This window comes from Phanerochaete carnosa, assembly GCF_000300595.1.
Source record: "Phanerochaete carnosa HHB-10118-sp unplaced genomic scaffold PHACAscaffold_5, whole genome shotgun sequence".
Classification (NCBI taxonomy): domain Eukaryota; kingdom Fungi; phylum Basidiomycota; class Agaricomycetes; order Polyporales; family Phanerochaetaceae; genus Phanerochaete; species Phanerochaete carnosa.
The window spans coordinates 1631725-1650709 of NW_006767632.1; the positions used below are offsets into that span (position 1 = coordinate 1631725).

Here is an 18985-nt window from a genome sequence, read left to right on the forward strand (position 1 = left end):
GGGTTTTGTGGCAAAGCCCACTTTCCAAGAGCACTAGGCTTGCACCTAGTCAGGAGTGGTTAATTGCAGTGTTCAAACAAGCACGTACTGCTGGTCTTGCCGGACTGGAGCTGCTTCGTGAGCCAGCACGCTTCAAGCATAAGGAATGTCGTGCATTGTGCATACTCTCTGAGTTATCCCAGCTGGGCTGAGACAAGGAGAAACCTGAGCCAGGCTTGGGGGTGTGCTGCAAGGGACCGACTGGCGCTTGCAATTTCAGTGCCCTGATCCGCCGCGCCGCGCATCGACGGGCGCCTGGAGCGTGTGTGCGCGTCTGCGGCCAGGAGGTCCAAGCCAGGCTTGCATCCACACCGTCGTCGTCCCGGCCCTCAGCATACGCCGACAACTGCAAGGCAGATCGTCGACGTCGGGCAGCATGGCGGATTCTAGGGATCCTCGGCCGTCAACTGACGAAGGTGCGCCATCCCACGTGTATAGAAGTCTGGGTGGTCTCAATTAACTCGCGCTTCCAGAGACCGCCCCTCTTCTCCAGAACGTATCTTCGCCAGACGACACGCGTGGACCACCAGAAAGCCCCTCATTTACAGAGCGGCTCTCCTCTGCTGTGCATGAACCTCTTTCACCTCTGACAAAAGTCCTCTTCGTCCTGCTTCTTCTGCTCCTGCTCCTTAGCTCTGTATTCATTGGTTTATTCGCTGGTGCACAGCACAAGCTCAATCAGGGGCATGGAGGCGGCGGCGACAATGAGAAGTCTCCTGTGACTGTAACGACAACTCAGATCTTGACTGGAACTATCACACGACCAGGCTCATCCATTGCAATTACTACCACCGCAGTCACTACGACTGCAATCACTACGACTGCAATTACTACCACCGCGATTACTACGACTGCAGTTACTACGACCACCGCTATCTCAGCAACTACAACAGTTGCGACTACAACAGTCGCAGTCCCGGCACCCATCCCGACGACTGCCCCAGAAGAGGTTGGAGCACGCTATGTCTCATGACGAGCATGACTGACTCTATTTTGCTCTGCGCCTCAGAAGACATGCTTCTCTCCACAATGCGTCATGCTTGCTGCATCGGTTATCTCCTCGCTGGATCAGTCCTACGATCCCTGCGAGAATTTCTATGACTTCGCCAGTATGTGTTGCTGTGACCTGCCCTTACCATGTTTCCGTTGACCCATCATTGTCGCATTCAGCCGGAGGATGGATAAAGCAGCATCCTATTCCATCCGACAAGGGCATATACGGCAACTTCGAGGCTCTCGCGCAACAGAACAAGCGCCTCATTCAGCAGATCCTTTCACAAGACTCGTCTTCAACTTTCTCCACTGTCGCCCTAATTGATGATCATGAAGATCCATACGATGCCCAGATTCTGAAGAAGCTCCGAGGTCTGTACAGCTCTTGCATGAACGAAGACCTCCTGGAAGCACGTGGTCAGGAGCCACTGCTTCACGTCATTCGCAACCTCAGGAAACTGTTCAGTGGAGATAGCATTAGCATTGAAGGCATTTTGGAGGAAAGGTTTATTGCGGATGATGTACACAGCAAGTACGATGGCGAGAATGATGGCCGTGGCAAGGAGAAGGAGAAACAAGGCCTTACGGCGGCTCTCTCATACCTTCATTCGACAGGTGTGCGATACTGGATCTTAATAATCTGAGCCGTCTGACCATGTTTTGTGGCAGGTATTGGTGGTCTTTTCGACACTGACATCGAGGGCGACGTGGGGGACGATCCGAATTCCATGGTTCTCTGGTTTAGCCAGCCAAAACTTGGTCTTCCATCCAAGGTATGCTTTATCTGGAAATTCGTAATCCTCACCCTTCAGTGACGTTGTACCAGGAATATTATGAAGAAGAGTCTATCGTTGAACTTTACAGAAATGTTTTGGAACGTCTCCTTGTTGCGCTTGCGGACGAAGAGGATGATGTCAGCCGGTTGCAGACAAACCCTGCTCTAGCGGTACATGAAGAACGTCTTCGCGTTTGGCCGCCCAGGCCCTGGCCTCCATGGGACCCTGAGGACCCGGACAAGCCCGGCAAGGACAAGCCCACTAATCGCACAAAGGAAGCTCCCAAGCTAGCGAAGCAGATTATCGCGTTGGAAAAGAGGATCGTAGACGCGAGTTTGGATCTGGATATTCTCCTCCAGGACCCTATTGCCACCTACAATCCGGTACCTCTCTTGAACTTGACCGACGCTCTGCCCGAAATTGCATGGAGCACTTACTTCTCCACCTTCACGCCCCGTCACTACCCCGAACGTGTCATCCTCACGTCGACGACCTACCCTGCATCGCTTTCGTCCATCTTACAGGAAACAGATCGCGATACACTCGAAGCGTACCTTGAAACCCGTGCGGCCCTAGCTCTGTCGCTGCACCTTGGTACGACTACTGAGGCCTGGCGCGCGACCCGCGTTCTCGAGGAGCGTCTAAGGGGCATCAAGCCTGGGGCTGTTGGCGATCGTGCGGAATACTGCGTTGGGAGGGTCGAAGGCGCAATGGGCTTTGCTATTGGGAGGTACTTCGTCAAGGAAGTGTTTGGCGGGGATTCTAGGGAGAAAAGCACTAAGGTCATCACTGGTGAGCGAAATTTACCTAGACGAAGAGCGGCAATTTACTACTGCGTCGTCTTAGACATTATCGACGCATTCAAGCGGTCCTTGAGCCACATTGGCTGGATGGATAAAGAAAGCGCGAAGGCGGCGGCTGAGAAGGCTGATGCTATCCGCGTGAAGGTTGGCTTCCCTATCTCGCCCGACACTCGCGACCCTAGGTCCATCGCCGTCTATTACAACCTTGTGAAGGTGCAAAAGACGATGTTCTTCGAAAACATGCTCAGTGCTAGGCTCGTACCCTTGGTTCCTTTCTGCAATCATTTGCACACTGACGAACCACGATCAGTACGAGCGACGTCTACAAGAAGTGGCAGAAGCTCGGCATGCAGCGTGATCCTGAGTCCTGGGAGATGTACCCATCTATGGTCAACGCCTATATCAGTTTCCCTGCCAATGAGGTAAGTTGTATTCGCCAATATGTGATGACTGTCGGTGTTCATAAGTTGCCAGATTTTCTTCCCTGCCGGTATCCTGCAGCCGCCATTCTTCTCTCAACACTGGTACGTTCCCCTCGTCTTCTATGTACGTGCTCGACTGACGATGTCCTACAGGCCTGGATATATGTCTTATGGATCTTTCGGACAAGTTGCTGCCCATGAGCTTACGGTGAGACACTTGCATCTCTTTAGATGTAGATGCTGAGTGCTGACCTCTGCATTCAGCATGCCTTTGATTCGGCCGGACGCCTGTATAACCAGCACGGTAAACTAGAGCAGTGGTGGACAAACTTCACTAGCGATGGCTTCAAGAAGGTTCAGACATGCATCGTCGACCAGTACTCCTGTGCGTTTTCCTACCCTATCTTGGCGATGTAACCACTAATGCCTATAGTCAGCGTATACAATTGATGATGGCCACGGCGGCAAAATTCACGTAAACGGAAATCTGACTTCTGGTGAAAATATTGGCGACACTGGTCTGATCCAAGCGTACCGCGCGTGGAAGGAGCAAGTTGACGTCTCGGACGCCGCTGCTAGGGAATACCTCCTTCCCGGTCTCGACTTCACTCGGTATGTACCAGCTTGTATACTCCTCATAGAAAACCTGTTTATGATGCCTTTGCAGCGAGCAACTTTTCTTTATCTCGTTTGCGCGAGCCTGGGCGCAGAACATTAAACCCGAGGCCGCGGTCGCGCGCATCAGGACCGATTCACACTCGCCGAATAGGTACCGCGTTGATGGCACTGTGTCCAATATCCCCGAGTTCGCTCAGGCATTCAAGTGCTCGCCGAAGGCGAAGCTCAATCCACCGCAAGACAAGCGCTGCATCTTCTGGTAACTCGAGTGGATTTTGGATTGGACTTCAGCATATTACGTTTTGTCACAGACTGCTACGTGGTGCTGTCTTTACCTGCGGCGCATCATTTTTGCTTCGTGAAACCTGTAAATTATCTAGCTTCGTACTGGAATGGATGCACATGACTCATCATCAATGTCGTGTCATCATGTGTGACGGAAGCTCAGACGAAGCCTAGGATGTATCGTCTGATTCGTGGTATTCACTACTCCACGAACCGAAGAACAATGGGAGACCTAGTCCACTAGAAGGGTACGAAGGTTGAGCAATATCTCACACAAAGACACGAGTAGACTTACCCTCCATGCGAATGGCGAGAAAAGTAGTCAAAGTCGATGTTGACTGCCTGCGCAAGCACAAGCTGCAGAAAGATGAGAACACGCAATCATTTCGCGCGACTATTCACTCACAGCTCTCTCTTCTAACGAAAGATCCCGAATGACGGTAGGCACACGCGGCGTCAGGTCAAACGGATCGACGGGAGAGGGGCCAAATCGTATGAAGTATTGGCCGGTATCCGTGAATACCTGATGTCCCCCGGTTACATGTCAGTATTGCGTGAACATATCCAGGTGCTCGTACTGACCTCGCGTCCAAGCCCTCGAAATGCACGATTCACGCTGGCAAGCTCTCCCCCGCGGGCATCCCGCAGCGTAAAGTGCCACGCCAAGAGGTCTTCATCGATGCTCGCGAATTGCTTGAACTGGACATCGACAACAGCTTCCGGCTCTGGTTGTGGTTCCGACGCCACAGAGAGGATACGACGAGGTGTGTCCCTGCGGTCATAATGCAAGAACTCAGCTAATCACATCATGAGCGTGAACATCAAACTTTACATACTGTAAGAATAGGTCATATCGCCTTCGCCACAGATGCCAGCGTTGCTGCACTTCCGCGAAGGTGTCGAGTACAGGCTCGCCATCTGCGGTGTACTGGTTGTAGTCGTGCAATCGCTGGACGTACATGCGCGAATTTATCCAAGCGAAGGGGCGGCGAAGCTGCCCTTGTACACCATGAGCAAATATCGCCATAAGAAGATGAGACGACAGTTCACCCAGAGAATAGGATCACCAAAGCGGTCCATGACGAGTGCCCGGAAGGGTCTGTGCGTACGGAAAATCTGGCGGGAGAATATGGAGAGTATGCCTCGCGGTTCTTCGGCAATGTAACCCAAGGTATCTCCAAGCTCATTGGCTAACAGGTGAATCGTTAACGTGCGACGGTAATAAGGCACGCAGTCAGAGCACGCACAGATGACATATCGGTTTGATTGCTCAAATCCCACAAAAATGTTCATCATCTCGATCTGTCTGGACAACGCCACGGCTGAGTTCATTATGATCCTAGAACAGGATGCATGTATTCACCTCGTCACGACAAGAACTTCATTATCGAGCAACAGCCGACGGAGTCCTTCCTCGGGATCACCGGTTGGTGTTCTCCGGCTTGCCTCCCAAAGGTTGGACTCCTCTACGGAAGGCTTTTGCTCCTGGCCAAATGCAGACCATGATTCTGATTCTTTAGGAGAACTGGGACGCCGCGGGTTAACACGCTCTACGCGCTCTCGCTTTCTGCTGCTTCCGGGTCCTCTATCTGGAAACCTAGATTGAACGTATGCTCTGCATGGCTGTCGTGATATAGCGGCAGTGAATGTGATATTTTTCCTTGAATATGTCCTTGCCACCAATCTGGCAGCAAGCATAGCGGCGTCACGAAGGCAGTAGCAGTTGGTGCATAAGTTTCTGCGTACACCACATCAGAGGGCGCCCGGCGCAGGACGCGTCTCGCCGAAGCCTGGGCGCCTCGCTTAGCATGGCCCTTTCTCGCTCACTTCATCGCCAGACGGCCTTTTTGGGCCAGCGGGCAGCCGTGCAGCGATGTCGACCTTACCCAAGCCGTACTCGCTCCCTCTTCTCGTGGTTCAAAAAGACTTCGCAGGATAAGTCAGAGCCGAAGAAGCCTATACTCACCGAGGATAACCTCTTCCACCCGTTCAGCAAGTCGCCCTTTGCCGCCATCCGTGCGCGCGGTGAGGCTATTCAGACACTTGCACCATGCCCTATGTGCGCGAGTCACCACAGTGCAGTGCATGCGCACACTCAGGCTGCCCCCAAGGCTGTCAAGTATGAGTGCCCGGATTGCGGTTGGCCGACACATTGCACGGAGGAACATTGGAGGGAAGACACGGAGCACCAGAAGTATTGTTCAAGACTTAGGGAAGTTAACGAGGACGAACATGACCTGAGGAGCGGGAGGCGGCTGCGGGAGTTTGAACTGCCAGGTACGCTTCCTGCTGCCTGTACCTCAATACCCCTACTAAAGTACTTCTAGGTCCCCAGGATTCGGAAGCTGCTATCTCATTTTCAAACTGGGATTTGTTTTGGTATACTCGCAGTTTCCCATCCATGGATACTGAACGCTCCAGGAGGCATGCGAGCAGGCTGCTCACGTATCCCATAACCATCGGTTCCGTCCTCCACCAACACAGTTACCTGACCCTGAACAATCAGAGATTGACACCAGAGGGTAGTCGGTCCTTAGCGGGTATGTCTTCCATATGTTCTCACCACAACGGTGCTAAAGCAATCTACTCTTCTAGCACTGCGCACAACACTGCACGTTCCGCCGGGTGCACCAGAAACTGAAGAAGCCTCAGCGGACAAACCTCAGATGAGAATCTTCATCCTTGGTGCTCGCGCCGAGTCTTCGCTTCCCCCACATGTTTGGGAACAGCTGTGCTTGCCTTTCCCGTCGGCGCATTTCCACCTGTTCTTCATTGGTCCACAGGTTTCCCTCCCTAGACCACCCAACTCTGGAGCCACGCCTAATGCGCCCGGTACTCAACAGAATTCCCAAGCATCGGTTACGGCTACCGAAACCTTCACGGAGAAGTCGGAGTTAGCTGAGGAAAAGCCTGTGGAAGATGGGGAGGAGCCTGCGTACTTGCCTAATGTCTACGAGCCGCCAACACCTGCACCTATTGCACGCCTAAAGCGCACGCGAGAATCGATCCAGCGTTATGGCATCCCCTCGTACACTGTTCCATACACACCGCAGCTCACAATCACCGGTATGCAGGCAAATTACTCGGAGGTCCATCCGCAATTCCAAGAGACGTTCGATCCTTACACGGACTGCTTCTTCCTCTTCACGCCTGGCTTTGGCTTCCCATCCGCAAAGAGTGTCTCTGAGGAGACTGGCGAGCCGCTCTTGCAGATCGCCTCGCCGACGGAATGGGGCCCCGTTATTCCCTCGCTACTTGCGACAAAGTGCCCAATCTTCGTAACCGGCTTTTCGCCCGCTGATGTCGAACGGGACGTCAAGTCGCTGTCTCTGGCTCCGGAGGTAGCGGGCGAGTTTGACTGGGTGATTACCCCTGGCCCCAACGCATTTGGCAGCGAGAAATGGGAGGTGGCAGACTTTGACCCTCGGGTTATGGTGAAGACGAACTGGGGTGTTTGGGGCATCCGGGGAAAGAGGCGGGATGTCCAGGAGAAAAAGAGCTGGCTCTAGGCTAGTTAGACATATACATTTGGTGCAATAATACAGCTGCTAGATGCATAAAACGCCTCTCCTCACTCCCTCAAGCCTCAGGCCTTAAGTCCACGCGTCACATCACACGTGACGGAGAAACAACGCGTGCGGTCACGCTTAAACGCGCCGTTGAGCGTGACGCGCTGCCCGTTGACTCTCGTGACGAACGTCCGTCACACCGCCATCCTCTGTGGACACTTATTCCCCCGACCTGCGTCCTGCACAGACTCCTTGACAGTACAGAACGTATTCGACACAACGCTGGGCACGGTGACACTACTCTGCCGAACGACAATGGTCTACCTTCCCCCGCCCCACCTCGCGTCGGCCTCGCGACCTTCATACGCCGAGGCCTATGCCAACATCCTGGCAGCACATCGACGTTCTCCCTTGACCTCTGCTTCTTCTGTAATTGTGCTCGTGGCTCCTGATGTCGACGCCCTCTGTGCTGCCCGCATGCTTGCAGACCTCTTCACACAGGACGACGTGATGCACCGCATCATCCCAGTGTCTGGGCACGCCGAACTGGAAAGACAACGCGACGAGCTGGCTGCCTACAATGATGTGCGTGTGTCTGTTCTGCCTGAATGAATGCCGGAAAGACTCTGAGGCCCCTTGCAGCTGCATACACTCATCCTCATCAACATGGGAGCCATCCTCGACCTGCCGTCTGAAGACTGGTTCGGCTCGTTCAGCCCACAGCTTAGCGTACATGTTATAGATTCTTCAAGACCGCAGAATTTGTCCAGTCTATTTGGTGGCGGAGATAATGGGGAACGGATTATCATCTGGGATGATGGCGGGGCAGAACACATGGAGGGCGACCGTAAGGCGTGGGAGGTCTTGACTGTGAGTGCTCACCCAGCTTGCCTGTTTTGTGAAACTTAATATGCAGTAGTTTGAACCAGAGCCAGACTCGGATGAGGATGAGGATATGGAGTACCGCGATGAAGAGGAAGACGAGGACGAGTATGAGGAAGGGAGCTCGTCAGGGAAGCGGAGGTCGTTAGGCGGTGGAGATACACCGAAGAAGCGACAAAGGGTGGACGTAAGTCCTTCCTGTTGACCGGATTCTGTGAGCCTGAGTTTTTGTAGAAGCCGGATCGAGCTTCACGAGAAGAACGCGAGGCATGTGCGGAACGGCTAGAAAAGCACTACATGTCTGGTACATGGCATGGGCAGAGTGCTTCAGGGACAATCTACATCCTTGCTACTGTGCTTGAAAGAATAGACAACGACCTGCTGTGGTACGTTTTCCCTTCTTGCATCAAGACGATCTGACCCACGCCGTGTACAGGCTCGCGATCCTTGGACTCACATTTCAATATAGCACCTCTCGAATATCGCGCGATGAATACGACAAGTACCAATCAATTTACCACGATGAAGTCGCGCGAATGAACCCCGCGCCAGCAGCGTCGGTCACAAAGGATGGCGATTTTAAGTCGCAACACCCAGATGACAAATCTGTATATGTGTCAGACGAATTGCGGTTTATGCTCTTCAGACATTGGAATCTGTACGACGCCATGTACCATTCAAGTTATGTCGCCAGCAAGCTGGGTATATGGAAGGAGCGTGGTCGGAAACGACTGACGGGACTACTAGCCAAGATGGGGTTAGTCACTTCGTCCTCCTACGCGCACTCCATGTCTCATTAGTTTTGTCTAGTTTCTCAGTAGCAGAAACTCAGCAAACCTACGCTCACATGGCCAAGGACCTCAAACTCAGCCTGCGGAACAAGCTCGACCAGATCGCACCGGAATACGGGCTGGTAGAGCTCACGTACCCGTCCTTCACGCGCTGCTACGGTTATCACTCGCAGCCTATCAGTGCCGCGGACGCGGTTGAAGCTGTCGCGACGCTGCTTGACGTTGCCGGTGGCGTGCGCATGGAAGTTGAGGTCGAGGGCAGCCGCAACGGCGGCGAGTGGTTCGGCGGCGGGAAGCTCTGGGAGGCGGGCGGACGCGAGGGCGCGCCGAGACGAGACGACGACAAGGAGAACGTCCTCGTGGGGGGTGTCGGCGCGTCCCACGGGAAGGGGAAAGAGGAGGGCAGCGAGAGCGAAGAGGAGCTGCAGTGGTGGGTGAGGAACTTCTGGACGGCGTACGACTCGCTCGACGAGTAAGCTGGTTCCCTTCTCTCGACGTGCTTCGCTGACGCAGAGGCGCCCAGCATCTCCCAGATGCGCCGCGCACTCAACCTCGCGATGACACTGCACCGCGCGATCATCCGCCAGGGGACGTCGATCATCGATAAGCAGGACATCCGCACGTTTCGCGGACACCGCGTCGTCGTGCTCACGCAGGGCCCCGACCTTGCGCTCTTCGCGCACCCGGGCGTGCTTTCGCGCCTCGCGCTCTGGCTCGTCGACGCGCTGCGCGACCGTCTGCCAGGAACCGTCGTCGTGCATGCGCGCAGCCGGCGCAAGAGTCTGCCCTTTGTCGTCGCGTGCCTCAACGAGAAGGCGGGCACGTACATTGTCGTCGGTGTCACGGCGGCGCTGGACTTCGGGGAGGTTCGCAAAAAGTAAGTAGTCCGGCTGGCCCGAGAAAGTAAGCGCCATGACTGATGTTGATTGCAGCGAGTTTGGCCTAGCGTTCCTCGACGCGAAGGAGCGGTGCAACGCGCGCACGCGCCACGGCTCGTTTGATACCAGCGTTATCGAGATCAACAAGGACGACCTCAAGGTCTTCCTCGAGACGATGTGTGAGACCGGTGACCACTAATTCTCACGTCCCTCCACCCCTGGTCCTCGATACATTTTTTCCATGCTGCGGATTTAATACTTGTATTGTATCTCTAGGTCTCACTTGTATAATGATGCCTTCCTACACATGGGCTTCTCGCGTCTACCGCTAAGCGGACGAGAGTGTGACTGCAAGACATATGGTACATTTTCTGGATAGATGTGCAGGGATGCTTCGCCTAGAGTACGCCCTTTGTGCTTGGGACGTCGTCTCCTCCGGTGCGGGTGATCGCCTCGCGGATGGCAATCGCAAGTGCCTTGAATGCGCTCTCCGCCCTGCCATGCGTCAGCCACTTTCTCTACCGCCCGACAGACAAAGACAGAGGACGCACCGGTGGTGGTCGTTCTCGCCACGAAGGACGTCGACGTGGAGGGTGACGCCCGCGGCGATGGCGAACGAGTAGAAAATGTGGGGGAACATCTCGGTGGAGAGGTCCCCGATCTTCTCGCGCTTGATACCGAGGTCAGTCACGCAGAACGGGCGCGAGCAGATGTCGATGACGGCACGAGAGAGCGCCTGTGGCGGTGTGTGCTCTCAGCATTCTCCCTGGTGGAGCACGAAGGGGGGGAGGGCCTTTGGAAATGCCCAAGACACGCACCTCGTCGAGCGGCGCGAAGCCCGTGCCGTAGCGCTTGATGCCGCGCACCTCGCCGAGAGCTTGCTTGAACGCCGTGCCGAGTGCTATCGCGCTGTCCTGTAAAGTATTCGACGGTGATCAGCCTCGCTGCTCCCCCGGGGAGTTGTCAGAGCAAGCACGTATCTGCGGTGTGGTGGTCGTCGATCCAGAGGTCGCCCTGGCACTTCATGGTGAGGGACATGCCAGAGTGCTTTGCAAGGGCATGATACATCTAATTCGCGTCGAGATATGAGCACGCAGGAGAGAGAGGAGCAGCAAAGCGTACGTGGTCGAGGAAGCCAATACCCGTCGAGACCTCAATTTCCTGCTTGCGCCCCGTGCCGGGCTGGCAGTCGAGGTTAATGGACACCGAGATCTGGGTCTCGTTTGTCTTGCGCTCGATGGATGCAGTGCGCGCGGCCATTGCTCACTTCTGTACGCTGTTAAGAGGGAGGAAGAGGGGAATATACGACGGGAGCTGCTGCTTTAAATGCGAGCCACGGCAATGAGGCGATCTGCAGATTGAGATTTGGCCACCAGATTCACTGCCGATCGATCAAGATATATGCTGGCTCGGTAGGCGCGCAGCCGCGTAGCCCACACCGCTGGCTATAACGGCATGATACAACGGCGATAATTAGTTATAGCATTGAATAAGTCTCCGAATTATCTAAACCACCTCCTCTGCAAAAGGCCCTCTGCCCTCTGCTTTCACGTCCATGACCTTCCAGAAGTTGCACCCCTTCCCCTCGTTTTGCGCCCCAGCGTAGCACGTCCACCAATACTTGGTCACGATACCACTGTTGATCCTTTCTTCCTCATGATTCTCTCCAGGCGGCTTCTCGCTGTCTTGCGCATCGGGCAGAGCATACCGATTTTTCATATCAGGTCGCAGGATACACGGCACGCCACACTTGCATTTGGGAGTCGTGGACGAGTGGAAGTCGGGGCGGCAAAATCTAAAAGTGATGTTGATGCGGGTGTTGAAGGTCGGAATGGGTTCTTCGGGTGCCAAGCCCGGAGGTGGATGAGAGGGCCGGAATGGGTCGATCACGCGTTGAGGTGGGATGCAGTGTTTGAAAGTCTCTTGACAAGACGCGTGCATAATGCAGAGCTGGCCGAGGAGTTAGAAATGTGATGAAGTCCTGCGCAAACCACTTGCCGAGTTATGTGCAAGTGGGACATTATATGTCCTTGCACTGCGCTTGTTCTTCTCATCCGTAGGGATAACCTCTCGCATTCGAAACGTCCGCGTAGTACCTAGAAATACAGAGTTAGTGGTCGACGCACACTGGGTCTGCAACTTGAGGCTCTACCAAGACTCAAGCTGGCGATGGTCGCAAACGGTCCGATGTTAGTCAGCTGATCTGTATGAAAGCCTACACTCTCTTGAGAGCCCTCATAGCGATTCGATGCAGCTACATTTGCACGCCACACGACGAGATCGTCAGCCTCTCCAGGGGACGCGCCAGGCGCTGGCTCGCCACCCCATTCCAGCGGGAAGCGCGGCCTCTTGCGCATCTCTGCATTCACGATACGCTCGACGTACTCACAAGCCTCGGCCATTGCCTCTGGGAAGGACGTAGGTAGGTCTGTTTGCCGACCGTTGTACCTGTCACCGCTGGATGAGTTGGTCAGCCCGTCTTCTTCGCATCGCTCACCAATATTGCGCGGCCCCGCGCATGCCGCCGTCGTCATCCTCAGAAATTTGCTTGATGTAGAAGGACGTTCGATGTGGACTTTCTACGACGCGGTCAAACAGCCACCACTTGTTGCGCTGCCATGACTCGCTTTCTTCGATCATACTGTAGAACAATCTGAAGTAAAAGGTGAGGAGAACATGCTATAATCCCACGTCAGCCAAAGACATACCGACATGCGAGCTCCGGAGGTAACACAGAAAGATGCATTGTGCATGGTGTATGCTTAGCGACCATGTCCGGGGTGGTGAGCGTCAAAGGCGGGAACTTGGGCGGTCCCGAGGGCTTGGAGTCACTCGAGTTTGGAAGTCGAAGGAGAGCCATGAACTCGTCGTTGGTCACTGTCTTGGGCTTCTTCGACGGACTATTGCTGGGCGAAGACATCTCTTTAGATGCTGAATTGTCAGACTTGTCCTGGGGCGGTGAACCCTCATCGCCGGATGAAGGACGAGATGGGCCAGGAGTAGGTGCCGTCACGCGCTCAGTACGCGTCTTTGCAGACGTGCTAGCACTCAGCCAGCCGTCTAGGCCTATAATCCGTTTGCGCTTCACGCCGTTAGTCTTTGGTGGTCGCTTATGGGAGGCACGCGAATTGAGGAGGTTTGCAGCGCGTTCGACGTTGCCGCCAGACTCTACAAGCGCGTCGAGGAGGACTTGCTGGTTATTTTCAGGCTTCTCAAGCAAGCTGGAAAGCAGTGCAAGGAGCACGTCGGTGTCCTCTGCGTGGTCGGCCATAGCAGAACGGAAGAGAGCAATATAAGAGACGCCGAACGCGACGCGGGGTATGATAAATCACGGCGCTTGGTGTCCCAGGTCATGTGACGTAGCCGTATGTGTCGCTGGAGACGGGACTGATCAGTCGAGGTAAGGGTTGGATATGCAGACCGCTGGCAGCGACCGTTGGTGGGACACCATGTCCGGCAAAGCACCCGTCTCCCCAGCTACTCCCGACCACCACTCACACCCTCCTTCCCTCTTCAGGCCCAAACTTCACAAGGTGCGTCGCGCTCTCACCGCCCGTTCTCACACACGTTCTCCCGTTGACGACACCCTGGCCAGCCGACAGCGACGGTAGCCTTCATGGCCTTCCTCACTACCGCGCTCTACCTCCTCCTTTTTCGCCCCTCCTCGCTCCTCCGTGCGCCCCCGGACTTCTCGCGCCTCGCGGACCACTGCGCGGGCGTGCAGCCCATCCCATCCGCGTCGTACGTCGAGCGGCAGGACGCGCTCGCGCACACGCTGCACGCTCTCGGCGCGGCTGCGTACATCGCTGAGCCCGGGGCCAGCGCCGGGTACTTCGCGAACCTCTCCGGCACCGAGTGGCACCTCTCCGAACGCCCGCTCCTGCTCCTCGTCACGCCGGCCGTCGACCAGGACCGCGTCGCGGCGAGCCTGAGCGTCCTCACGCCGTCATTTGAGGCCACGCGCGCAAGGCTCCTGCGCATTCCTAGCGACGACGACATCGAGTACCCCGAGTGGGCGGAAGACATGGACCCGTACGAGGTCGCGGTGTCCTCGATCCCTAGCTTGCGCAGCGGCGGGACTATCTTTGTAGACGGCGCCACGCGGCAGTTTATCGTTGAAGGGCTGCAAAGGGCTGTAGGGCACGGAACAAAGGTCGTTGGCGCACCAACTGAGGTCAGACGATTGAGAGAGAGAAAGAGCAAAGAGGAGATCGAGATTCTGAAATGTGTGAATGAGGTGCGTCGCAGAGCCTGTCGTCCCCGAGCACCGAATGGACTGTCACCAGGCGACTGTGCTCGCGATCAGGGCCGCAAGAGACGAGATGTACATCGGCATACGCGAATCGGCTACCCGCAAGCTCATCGAAAGCGCACTTGCCGCCGCAGGCCTGAGCAATGGTGGTGGTATTGTGCTCTTCGGTCGTAAGCCCATTTTAGGCAATATTCCTAGTACCCATTTCTCACATCGTGACAGCAAACGCCGCCCTCCCTCACGGTGGTGGCACTGACCGCAGACTTCGCAAGACCGACTTGATTCTAACCGACATCGGCGCGTCGCTGCATGGCTATGTCAGCGATGTTACACGCGTGAGAACATAGCACACGCAAATCGAGTCATATCTAAGACATTTGCGATAGACCTTTGCCCTCGAGGACTCTGAGATCCCGATGGATAACCTCGACATCTGGGACCTCGTCTGGACAGCACAGGCGATGGCAATCGCAGCCGCGCACAACGGGACCGTTACCGCCGATGTTGATCGCGCTGCGCGGCTGACCATCGTGGAAGGTGGGTATGGGGAATACTTCACGCACCGACTCGGACATGGTGAGTTGCCTGCGCAGTCTAGATACAAAAATAGCATCTGACTGGCATGCAGGCATCGGCCTCGAAGGCCACGAATCTCCTTATTTGCGAGGAGGATCAGAGGATATCATACTGACCGGACATACGTTCTCGGACGAGCCAGGAATTTATATTGAGGGCGAGGTATGATACCGCCCTTACTTTCGTCACATCCCCGCTGACGTGTCTCACAGTTGGGCATACGTCTTGAAGACTGCTTTTACATAGAGGAAGACGGAAGCCCTGTCTTTTTGACTGCTGGTGTGGGCGGGCCGGCGGGGAGCGCGTGGGAACCTTGATACAGCTTCATATCGTGGAAGACTTGTTTGTATGTATGACACATATCACTCATCTGTATAATATGCCAATTAAACGCGGTGTTCGACTGCCACACTGTAACGGGGCGTCTCAGCGAGCCGGACGTTGGGTGTATCGAAACCTCTCCTTCGTGTCACTAGCCGCTGCTACAGCCAGCGTACAACGGTGAGCAACTCGATATGCTCTAAAGCTTCGTAGTTCGCAGTAATGCTGTATTTCTACCAGAGTTTCGACGTACCCTACGCCGATGGCGCCGCCGAGTCCTCGGGACAACCGGCAGCCGAAGACCTGGGCACGAGTCTGTCAACCTCCAGGAAAGCGCAGGCTAACCTTCGGCGAGACTGGTCTGCCTGCCTCCGGACACGGTCGGCTTCGCAATGGCAGCCCTCGCGAGATATAAACCCTGTCCCGTCTTCGCGCACCTCCTTCTCGCAAGTCATCATCTTCTTTGTCTTCCTTCCTCGCTCTTAGCCTTCCATCACACTCGAACGTAACTCTATCTTCGAACAATGATCTCTACTGGCTTCCTCGGGGTTGCCACTAGGTCTCTCTTGCGCTTCGAGCAGGCCTTCGCGCTCTTGAAGCCGTCACCGTGCCGCCTCTTTGCGCCAGCTTTTGTCAGTTTTGGCCAGCGAATGGGCCTTACCGCGATCGAGGTAAGTTGTCGGGTAAAGCCTCTTCGGTGGGGCACCGTTGACCCCAAGTGGCTGGCAGGAGACCTTCGTCGGCGCTTGCGAGGACGTTACCGAGGAAACCGGCGGAGATGCCGATCCGGATGCTGAGATGACGCTTGTCAACGAGTCGGCCCTCCAGGATGCAGACGACAAGGATGCAGGGCTCCTCGTCTTTGACTCTGCCACCGACGAGTCCCTCGCCTTCCCCGCCCTACATGTTACCCTCAAGACTCCTGTCACGGCGTCGGCTCTAAAGGCTAACGCCCCCATCTTCATCCCTCGCAGTTATGCCAACAAGCGTTCCCTTGCGCTCCGAGTGGACGCTCCAGTCTTTGTTCCTAGCGTTGCCCGCCGCCCCCAGGCTCTCCGCGCGGACGCCCCCGTTTTCGTTCCTCGCGCTGGCTGAACGTCTCGTCTCGTCTCGCCTTCGGTTGCTCCGGCCTACAGCCTCTCGCTCCAAAATCTCTCGAACTTGGTATAATGTTTCTGGCAAAGTCGACGCCTTCCTCCTGGCCACAGAGCGCGCTCTGGCTCCTGCGGTACCTACGCATCGACAGCCCCCCGATCCGTGGTCTTGCTCTGCCGAGCAACTCTGCTGGACGACTATATTGGTCTCTGAGGTACTCGCCGACTCCAGCCTATCTGCATACGCTTCATCTCTCTCCAGTTTCGGCGGCGTTCAGCGCACTCGGTTCACTCGGTTCACTTGGTCTCGGCTCTGGTTTCGGTCTCCCGGAAAAGTTGAAACTCATAGAAGATTTCCCTCTGTTCTAGTAGAAGTAGAAAAGCAATCACCAAAAAATTAGGTATTCCTCTTGTAGCGTAGTGCACAGTAGAATTCCATCAAGCTTAACTTCATCGCCAATCCGAGCTCGAGGATATTGGGCGTCTACTGTGCAAAGCGATCAGCCATCAATAATTTCTTAAGAACGCTTGCTTGCCGTTCGCCCTCACCGCAGAGTACTCTGCCCCCCCACAGTCTCTGGCATCGTCTCCTCCAGCGGCCATGCCTGCACCTGAAGAAGCCTCCACATCTCGCCCGTCCTCGCCGGCGCCGCAAGAAAAGCCTTCCTTCAAGGCTCTCGGGCTCATCGACCCGCTCCTCGAAGCCCTTCAGCAGCTCAGCTTCACGTCCCCGACCGATATCCAGACCGCCGCGCTTCCCCATGCGCTCGAGGGCCGCGATATCATTGGTGTCGCCTCGACAGGCTCAGGCAAAACTGCCGCGTTCGCGCTGCCGATCCTCCAGAAGCTCTGGGACGACCCCCGCGGGCTCTTCGCCTGTGTCATCGCGCCCACCCGCGAGCTAGCGTACCAAATCACAGAGCATTTCGAAGCGCTCGGCAGCGCGATGGGCGTGCGCTGCGCCACCGTCGTGGGTGGAATCGACGAGATGTCGCAGGCGGTTGCTCTTGCGAAGAAGCCGCATGTCGTGGTGGCGACGCCGGGTAGGCTACAGTACCACTTGGAGAACACGAAGGGCTTTAGCTTGAGGAGCCTGAAATTCTTGGTAAGTGTCCTCAGCGGTCTATGTCTTTCCCAAATGCTAAGAGACGTTGCAGGTCCTGGATGAGGCAGATAGACTGCTGGACATGGACTTCGGTCCTATACTCGATAAAATCCTGAAGGTCATCCCCCAGGAACGGACGACATACCTTTTCTCTGCAACAATGACAACCAAAGTCGCCAAGCTGCAGCGTGCAAGTTTGTCGAATCCTGTCCGAGTCGAAGTTTCCGAAAAGTACGCTCCCCTGCTCTTGATACGGCTGCTCATGAGACTAAGAGTCTCACGCAGGTACTCTACTGTATCAACATTGCTCCAATACTACCTATTCATACCATTAGTGCAAAAGGACGTCAATCTCATGTATCTTGCAAACTCATTGGCGTCGAATTCGATCATCATTTTTACAAGAACTGTACATGATTGCCAGAGGTATATATGATTGCCCATCTCACAAGTATTGACAAGCTAACCTACGAAATACACAGGTTAGCGATCATGATGCGCACGCTCGGCTTCCCCGCCGTTCCCCTGCACGGCCAACTGAGCCAAAGCGCGCGTCTCGGTGCACTCGGCAAGTTCAAGAGCGGTGGACGGAAAGTGCTCGTCGCGACCGACGTCGCAAGCCGTGGTCTCGATATCCCACACGTCGACGCCGTCATCAACTACGACATCCCAACGCATTCGAAAGACTACATTCACCGCGTCGGACGCACTGCGCGTGCGGGACGCTCGGGCAAGTCGATCACGTTCGTCACGCAGTACGACGTCGAGCTCGTGCAGCGCATCGAGAGTGTCACTGGTAAGAAGCTCGAGCTATGGCCGACAGACAAAGAGGAGATTGCGCTCCTTCGCGAACGCGTAGACGAGGCGGGCCGTGCGGCGACGAACGAGCTCAAGGACCAGGCGAAGGAGGGCCGCGGTAGGAAGCGGAGGTGGGACGTTGGAAGCGGCAGGGACGACAGGGATCGAGACGATGATGTTGTCGAAGCAGGAATGCCGAGTAAGAAGTCGAAGAAGAGGAAGTGAGCGTGTTGCTCTGTGCTTTGTGTAGCTTTAACTCTTAAACATGAGGTCGGAGCGCAGAATATACTTCGTGCCCTTCAGAACGGGTGAGCCCTCGTGCAGGAGACACTCGTTACCATGTCTATGTAAGCGTCAGTTATTGAATGCCGCTCGGGCACGTAGACATCACCTGTGAAGAAGAGCTGTTCCGCGGGTCAGCGGCGGGGTGATAGTCTCCTTGGGCTGACCACGCTGCTGCCTGTAGAACAAAGTCTATCGACACCTCAATACCTGCTGCCGTGCAACATCCCATCGAGATACGCACCTCTCCTCCTTCGACACCATCTTGAACGCCGGTAAGGTAAATAAGCAACGTCCACTCCGACTTATCACCCGTCACCGAATCACGCACAGAGTCGTCGTAGTGAGGACCAAAGTGCTGTCCGGGTGTGTACTTGTACATCCGTATATTCGAATTGAGGGAACTGGGGGCGCGTCCTACGCCTTCGTCGTTGTTTGGTCGGCGCACGGATGCGGGGTGGGGAAACGGCGGAAAGTGTGGGGAAATGACTTCAAGGAGCCTCTGGGCGAAGTCAGGCGAAGTCACGGAGATACGGTCTGCTCCTTGTTAGCAAACTCAAT

General features: G+C 55.4%; 7 protein-coding genes across 7 annotated transcripts; 6 read left to right on the forward strand and 1 right to left on the reverse strand.

Moving 5' to 3' along the window:
- Window positions 1-367: 367 nt before the first annotated feature.
- PHACADRAFT_256119 (uncharacterized protein) lies at window positions 368-5624 on the forward strand. Its single transcript, XM_007395733.1, has 20 exons — window positions 368-455; window positions 513-988; window positions 1049-1148; window positions 1210-1647; window positions 1702-1805; window positions 1859-2600; window positions 2655-2865; window positions 2922-3033; window positions 3086-3135; window positions 3187-3241; window positions 3298-3418; window positions 3471-3645; window positions 3701-4176; window positions 4232-4293; window positions 4343-4459; window positions 4519-4708; window positions 4773-4930; window positions 4987-5126; window positions 5184-5242; window positions 5300-5624. The coding sequence occupies exons 1-13, from the start codon at window positions 416-418 to the stop codon at window positions 3912-3914; spliced, it is 2838 nt and encodes a 945-aa protein (XP_007395795.1). The 5' UTR covers window positions 368-415; the 3' UTR covers window positions 3915-4176; window positions 4232-4293; window positions 4343-4459; window positions 4519-4708; window positions 4773-4930; window positions 4987-5126; window positions 5184-5242; window positions 5300-5624.
- Window positions 5625-5809: 185 nt separating this feature from the next.
- Window positions 5810-7445, forward strand: PHACADRAFT_161464 (uncharacterized protein; the record flags this gene model as incomplete). The annotated part of the gene is given in 4 exon segments (XM_007395734.1): window positions 5810-5851; window positions 5871-6213; window positions 6264-6476; window positions 6532-7445. The coding sequence occupies 4 exon segments, from the start codon at window positions 5810-5812 to the stop codon at window positions 7443-7445; spliced, it is 1512 nt and encodes a 503-aa protein (XP_007395796.1).
- Window positions 7446-7618: 173 nt separating this feature from the next.
- On the forward strand, window positions 7619-10516 carry PHACADRAFT_120929 (uncharacterized protein). Its single transcript, XM_007395735.1, has 8 exons — window positions 7619-8030; window positions 8088-8315; window positions 8365-8527; window positions 8575-8713; window positions 8764-9084; window positions 9138-9590; window positions 9642-9995; window positions 10051-10516. The coding sequence occupies exons 1-8, from the start codon at window positions 7761-7763 to the stop codon at window positions 10193-10195; spliced, it is 2073 nt and encodes a 690-aa protein (XP_007395797.1). The 5' UTR covers window positions 7619-7760; the 3' UTR covers window positions 10196-10516.
- An 860-nt stretch (window positions 10517-11376) lies between these two features.
- PHACADRAFT_184269 (uncharacterized protein) lies at window positions 11377-12916 on the reverse strand (the record flags this gene model as incomplete). The annotated part of the gene is made up of 5 exons (XM_007395736.1): window positions 11377-11946; window positions 11988-12092; window positions 12123-12453; window positions 12494-12649; window positions 12705-12916. 5 exons carry the CDS (start codon window positions 12914-12916, stop codon window positions 11503-11505), a joined length of 1248 nt encoding a protein of 415 aa, XP_007395798.1. The 3' UTR covers window positions 11377-11502.
- A 694-nt stretch (window positions 12917-13610) lies between these two features.
- PHACADRAFT_256125 (uncharacterized protein) lies at window positions 13611-15218 on the forward strand (the record flags this gene model as incomplete). Its single annotated transcript, XM_007395737.1, has 6 exons — window positions 13611-14233; window positions 14283-14418; window positions 14471-14583; window positions 14635-14824; window positions 14877-14986; window positions 15037-15218. Coding segments are annotated over 6 exons (1277 nt in total), but the record flags the coding sequence as incomplete, so codon positions are not given.
- A 451-nt stretch (window positions 15219-15669) lies between these two features.
- Window positions 15670-16338, forward strand: PHACADRAFT_184271 (uncharacterized protein; the record flags this gene model as incomplete). Its single annotated transcript, XM_007395738.1, has 2 exons — window positions 15670-15816; window positions 15875-16338. The coding sequence occupies 2 exons, from the start codon at window positions 15670-15672 to the stop codon at window positions 16238-16240; spliced, it is 513 nt and encodes a 170-aa protein (XP_007395800.1). The 3' UTR covers window positions 16241-16338.
- Window positions 16339-16773: 435 nt separating this feature from the next.
- PHACADRAFT_184272 (uncharacterized protein) lies at window positions 16774-18984 on the forward strand. The gene is made up of 3 exons (XM_007395739.1): window positions 16774-17344; window positions 17397-17770; window positions 17827-18984. The coding sequence occupies exons 1-3, from the start codon at window positions 16841-16843 to the stop codon at window positions 18365-18367; spliced, it is 1419 nt and encodes a 472-aa protein (XP_007395801.1). The 5' UTR covers window positions 16774-16840; the 3' UTR covers window positions 18368-18984.
- The last annotated feature ends 1 nt before the right edge of the window (window position 18985 follows it).